At 40.5% G+C, this 6779-nt stretch overlaps 1 protein-coding gene across 1 annotated transcript in view; it reads right to left on the reverse strand.

The window, feature by feature from the left end:
- sema3h (sema domain, immunoglobulin domain (Ig), short basic domain, secreted, (semaphorin) 3H) overlaps positions 1-5551 on the reverse strand; it is a 30235-nt gene extending 24684 nt beyond the window's left edge. Inside the window, exons 1-5 of the mRNA XM_008413225.1 lie at positions 5451-5551; positions 4792-4911; positions 3426-3519; positions 2564-2683; positions 1050-1195 (exon numbers count right to left, since the gene is read on the reverse strand). Of these exons, the coding sequence (XP_008411447.1) occupies positions 1050-1195; positions 2564-2683; positions 3426-3519; positions 4792-4911; positions 5451-5471 (501 nt within the window). The 5' untranslated portion in view covers positions 5472-5551. The remainder of the gene's footprint in view (positions 1-1049; positions 1196-2563; positions 2684-3425; positions 3520-4791; positions 4912-5450) is intronic.
- Between the last annotated feature and the right edge of the window lie 1228 nt (positions 5552-6779).

Below are 6779 nucleotides of genomic sequence, written 5' to 3' on the forward strand. Positions count from 1 at the left end.
CAACCTGGAAATTATTCAACTTTATTCAACAATTAAAATGCTCCTAAGCAATAAATCAGATTTAGAGTTTTAATCCCTCTGAATGTCGATCTTTTGAATATATGTATGCAGATATATATCAACTTAACCTTTCAATACTATTCCAATTTATGGAATGGGTCTGTAAAAGAATTCACATTGAAATTGATATCGGCAGTCTGTCGCAAAGAAATTACTTTGACATTTTATTGTTGGGTTTTCCAATTGCAGAAGAGCTTTTTGCTGAAAACCGAAAGCCGCACGCATCTGTCGATTGGATAAAGGCTGATGCTTCTCTCTGGACTTTTCTTCCCGTTTCTTTAAAGACACGACATAAAGACATTTCATGCACTGTTAATTTCCAGGTCTCCATGCTCCTTTTGTCTTGTACTTTTCCATGTTTCTTGTTTTTATAGGCACACACTGCACAATATCTGTCATGATCAAGTGCAAGAAATGAACCGAAAATAAGTAAAGCCCAAAAGAGACCAAAGAAACTTTTAAAAGACCCTGAGAAAGTCTTAAATACAATTGGTCCATATCCTTTTGATCGTTTTAAGAGGGTCTTGCTGCTTGGAGGTTTAAAACATTAAGAGCATTTTAAATTAATTGTAAATACCAATTAACGGATATTCATTCTGACATAATTTCTGTAGATGTCCCAGATAATAAGACCCACTGCAGTATTACAATAAAGGCAGCTGAATATAAAAACCCACAACCAACTTATTAGTAGTTTATTCCCCAAGAAACATGTGAACATTTAAAGTTTTATAGACCAAACAAGCTTTAACATTCAAGCAAATAAAAAAACTGTTTAAGAATGGTCAGTATTATAAACAACCTTCAAACAAGCCAACGGGGACATTCTGTTGGACACAGAGTCGGTGACTTCAGCACACACCCCAGCCTGTGCAGACTCACTAACCTGCACGTATACACTGGCAGGAAAATACCTCTGCCAAAACTTCACGCAGACCACCTCCGGTCTGATCTGTGCTCCATCTCTGCTCACCGGACGCACATCGTACCTTGCAAACTCGTGCCACTCTGGAGTAGAGAACCTTCCCGGCCGCCCCCTCTGCCTCCTGGGCATGCTCAGTGAAGAACACGTAAACTTTATCGTCCTCTGGGTTATCAGTTTCAGACAGTGGCGCTACCCGCACAAACTGGGCATCTGGAGACACACACACACACACACACACACACACACACACACACACACAGAAAGATAGCTAAATTACAGCAAATCAACTGTGGAGCAGCACAACTACGCTGACGTCATATTTTCAATTGTGTAACTGAATATGGGAGAATGACAGCAGAAACGATGATGGTGGAAGTGAGTTTACAGAGAGAAGAGGTGATTGTGGTTATCGGCAGCAGACATCAGCGTACTGGTCTGATAAAACACCGACCGGGTGAGCAGGATGATTGTAGAGATGCTGATTTGGATCGTGTGATATTACATTTACCTTTTTGTTTACCTTTAATATTTATTTTTTCCTAAATGAGACATAAAGATGAAGTTGTGGCAGTTGTTAGTGGGTTATAATTCAATAAACATTGAGTTAATTCAAACAAGCTGTTGGAGAACAATTAACTTATTCCTAGTGGTGTCGCTGTAGAAGTTAAAGCAAATCAGTTTCTTTGGCAGCTCATTGCATTTTATCAAACTGACATTTTTAAGTAAATGGTTTGCGGTTTTCCTGAATCTGTTTTTTTTCTCCCCCTCTGTTTTGATATTCACAAATGTGTCAGCAAAGCGCCGACATGTTCTGACACGACTGCTGTGTCGGCTGCCTGCTTCTGTAATCAGAAGAAGCTTAACTTGTGTCTTCTGCAGGTGTAAACTGAACATGCACACAACAGTAAAGCAATCGACAAATGTGGACAAAGAAAACAAATTCAATTTGAACTACGTCTGAAAATCTTGTATCTTCGCTTTGTCAAAAAAAAAAAAAAAAAAGAAAATCATAAACTCTCTCAAATGACTTCTAGAAAAGAAACATCGGATCCACAGAAAGAAAAAACCTTAACGGCACCACAGAGAGCAGAACGGCACAATCTTAGGTTTAAGGAATAACAAGCTAAGTAGATGTCGGCTTTTATGACAAGATCCAATCATCGTTATTGGTTCATATCCTAGTCAGTCCACCTTTTACTGCCTTCTCAGATTAGAAAAGTATCAAAATAGTAGACAATTAAGGTTTTTTCAACCAATTAGAAGCACAGAATCACATTAGTATTTCATTCAATTCTGTTCATGTCTTTATAATATTGCTGTGTCTAAACGTTTACATTAATTGTTGCAATGTATTATGCTGGTTTGAAGGTTGTAAACACAGTTCATGCAAAGCATCATCGATTACAGAAAGGTGGATTGGATCAGGCATTAGAAAAAAATTTGACTTTTACATATTTGGTACTATAATTCCACTGATAATTAAACAAAATTCTTAGTTGAATTATCAATGACCTTCTTAAGGTTTTTTTTTTGCTCTTGCTTGAGTTTCTCAAGCGTGTTTCCAGTTCTGGGACTCACCCTGCAGCCATGTGGAGTCGTACTGCTCTGTACGGATGACGTGTCGCCTGCCGAGGCTCCGAAAGAAAGCAGAGTCTCGACTCATGAAATCCGAAGTGATGCCGGCGTATAACTCTCCATCTAAACAGTAAAACGAATGATCACATCCTTATTGAGCACTGTTAAAATGAGACATGTTCAGAGTTATTATGGTTCTCTCATTCACACATTGAATCTCTTCTTTAGTTAGACTCACTGTAAAAATCTATGTACCCAACAGACTACAGATCTTTACAACATATACGACGGGAAAACTTTGAAAACAAAAACATCCAAAGCACAGTCAGAGGCATGCTTTTATAGACAACACTGCCCACCCACATGCTGTCTGGCTGCTTTTCTCAGGTTAAATAACCAATTCAGCATCGAATGCTTTTAGCAAGCTTCATAGAACCTTAAAATAATCCGACATATTTATCATCAACACCTACCCAAAACCGTCAGTCACGTTGCATCAAGTGCATGCCGCGAAGTGGGGACATAATATGTGATTCTCACAATATGATCTTCAGAGACAGAAGGTTTTACTGTGTGACGGTGTTGACAGAGAAATGTAAAGATGTAAAATGTCCATAATGATCTCACCTCTTTTATTTAGTAACAATTAGTTGAACTTAAAAATATGCTAAGTTTTATATGCAGAAGCATGTGGGTCAGTGTTGCAATTATTTGGCTGGAAAGAACTTGATCATCCTAACATTTCCCTGACATCAAAAAAAAAAAACAAAACTTCAAACTATAGGTGGAAAATTAAAACTACACCTTGTTTGACACCGATAAATCTAACCAGCATTTAATTACATTGAAGAATAATTAATATTACCAACAACCGCAGAAGCCGTTTTCTGGAATGGGTCGTAGGGGCATTTCCCTTTCCCACACTCTGTCTGGCTGTAGGAGAGAGTTTGGTACTCTGCCTTAAAAAGAAAAGCCACACAGTCAAGATTAAGTGAGCAAATCTGCTGAATAAACCAGAAACAGACACTAGTTTTGTTAGGCATGTTAAAATAAGTACATTGTAAAATATCAAAATAATCCTATTCACTGAGGCGATGAGCTCTAAGAAGGTTTGAGCCAGCTCAACACACATGGCTGCCACACACACACACGCACACACACGCGCACACACACACACACACACGCGCGCACACGCGCACACACACACACACACACACTCCTCCCCCCGCCCCTACACACACACACACACAGAGCAGCTAACTGAGGCTAATCAGGCTAAGTGCAGGAAATCTACAATGTGTGAAGTCCAGCCTTAAACCAGCCAGTACCACTGGCTCCTCTAAGTGCCGTGTCCACTCTGATCTCACAAGGCCTTTCATGGGATTAGCTGCTTTCTGACACACAAACAACATTCAGCACTCTACTGAAGGATCGCACCCAGACATGTGTATAAAAAAACTGGTAGGAGAACAGTCCCCAAAGTGTCCCAGAAGTTCTTGTGTTTTAAGTGAATATTATGTGTGGGTGCATATTGGAAAACAAAGCACATGTACACACCCGTCTTCTAGACGTGCTTTACTCTGTATTTGACATTTAAATGTCAACCAAGTCTCAGGTGTCTGGTGAGCTGCACAATGTTGCCACATATTAAGGACAGATGACATTAGGTAAACCCTCACAGGTCATGTGGGCATGGGGGAAGACACCACATCTGATATTTCAGCAGTTCAGGGGGCTCCGTGTGGGGGATGGGAGCCCGATCACAGGGAGGATGGAGGCTAAGACGAAACTACGAAAATATCTGCAGATACATTTGACTTCTCTAGTCCTTTCTCTTCAAAAATATACACCAGAAAGGAAGGTTCACCAGAGGCATTCAGACTTTATAAACTTTTTTCAAATTTTGTCATCTTCTGTGACAAAATGTGTTTTTTTTATTTATTCAAAAAAAAAACTTGGATCAAATCTATAAGCCATAAATAAATGTGCTCTCAAATACTTACATAAGTGTGTCATTAAAGTGTGTGAATATCAGTGTGAGATATTGGGAAAAAAAAAAAAAAGATATATTAGGCACAGATATATCTATCGAGGCTCATTTCTAAGAAGCACATTGATTAAGTCCTAAGTCCGAGTTTATATGTAATTTTCCTTTGATAGTGTGTGTGCGTGTGTGTGTGTGTGTGTGTGTAGGGTTGTGTGCGTGTGTGTATGTGTGTGTGCAGTTTTACCTGGTGGAAGATGCTGGTAGCTATGAAAGCACAGTGGGGATTGAAGGCCCCGGTGCCACACACGTACAGGTGCGTCTGATTAAAAGGCTGCAGAACTCGCAGGAAGTTTGCGCACTCCAGCTGTCCAGAGACACAGATGCACACAGCAGCTCACCACAATGCAACAACCTGCAGTGTTTCGTATTGGAGTGTTCAGCAACAGCAGAATAATTCATTTATTTCTATCGTAATCTGTGGTTCTAAATGTGTTGGCTTGTTTCTTCCTGAATCTTGATTCCCCTACCAGCGTCAGAGTGTTGTTTGTTTACAGTTCCTTAAATGAATCGGATTCAATCAGCTTCAGTTCCGCAGTAGATTGCAATCTATTGTGCAACTGTTTCGGGGTTATTGTTGCAGAACATTTCAGGCAGGTCTCGTTCGGTCGTATCGCATTGCAGCGAGCAGCGGAAATAAAAAAAAATAAAAAAAGAAAAGTGATACGGCCTGATCTGTCAGGCAGGAGATTTTAATCTGTGCAACATTCTGACTGAAATCACGTTCTGAGATGAGCCGAATGATGGTTTACCTGCGTAAAACATGGAAGCTCCTGTTTTAAATGTTGCTGTTGTTATTCAATAACATGTGTTTGTGCTGGAATCAGTGAGTGTGTCTTGAATCACCTCTGAATCCTTCCCAGCCATGAGACATTCTTGGACCCGGTCCGGACTGCCTGGCCAGAAAAGCTACAGGGGAAGAAAGACAGAGAGAGGAGGGAACAAAGGAGGGAAGAAACCAGAACAAACAGAGAGAGACATTTAAAAAATATTTTTCCTGTTCAATTTTGCGTTCCTGCTCGTGCTACGTTTCTGATAAACAGCTATTGGAAGCAGCAGGTGCTCTGACGGTCAGCCAGGAGGGGAGAGCCAATAGCACATGACTAATCTGGATGGAATAAGCAGAGCAACAGCTTCAGGGAGGAGAAAAATAAAAACCAACTGGCAGCATTGATGAGTCCTGATAATGGGCCAAACTGTCAGGGCAGCAGGGATCGTGACAGCATGACTAATTCACAATTTGACTGCACCTGCAGAAGGAGTTAGGGTGCTTTTTATTGAGTGGCATGCACTGAGAAGTGTCCAACAGCAGAAATAAATGAAGAAAGAAAGAAATAGACATGAACATTTAAAGGAGAGAATGTGGACTTCTGGGAAATATCTTTTATTAAACAAACTATTGAAGACGCAGCGCGTTCCTGCCCACCTTTTGGGATATTTCTCTCCCAGCTCTGCACATCTACAAACTTTAACTGCATTGCAACTGTAGCACATAAATAAGCTTTAATAAAAGATCATGCAATTCACTAATTTGCAGAGTGGACGACTAATAGCTGTCCAGTGAACAGATTCTCACGCCTGAGCTGAGGATCTTTGCAGCTATACCAGATTTACCGTGGACCTGTAGGTGGGTTGTAACGCTGGTCAGATTGTCAGATTAGGTTAAATAAGTTCAACTCAGTTTTGAACTTCTCAACAACTCTCTCCTGACCCGTCTGCTGTTCCTCGTGTCCATGACGCTGTTTGTTCATTAACGTTCTCCGATGAGCCTCAGCGGTCTTCTGGGCTATTATGGATAAAGGGGCCGTAATGCAAATGTCTGCAACTATTTTCCAAATTGTTTGTGAGAAAACCTTAAAAGGAGAATTATTTTCCAGCAATACACAATTACGCACTACTTTGTGTTAGCCTATCATAAAATTGTAATGAAATGTATTGAACCATGTGGTTTTAATTTCATAGGAGGTTATAAAGTTTAACGGCAGAGTCAGTGTTCCACATCTAATGGAGGTGATTCAGTTTCAGGTTCATATTCAGGGTGACGAGAGACAACGAAAGGCCCCTGTGGCTGAGTGAAAACTTTTGAGTTTTCTACCTGACTTGCTTGCTCTGACTCTGTTAAAGTGTGTGTGTGTGTGTGTGTGTGTGCGCGTGTGTGTGTGTGCGTGTGTGCGT

The sequence above is a fragment of the Poecilia reticulata genome, linkage group LG7 (assembly GCF_000633615.1).
Source record: "Poecilia reticulata strain Guanapo linkage group LG7, Guppy_female_1.0+MT, whole genome shotgun sequence".
NCBI classification, from domain to species: Eukaryota; Metazoa; Chordata; class Actinopteri; order Cyprinodontiformes; family Poeciliidae; genus Poecilia; species Poecilia reticulata.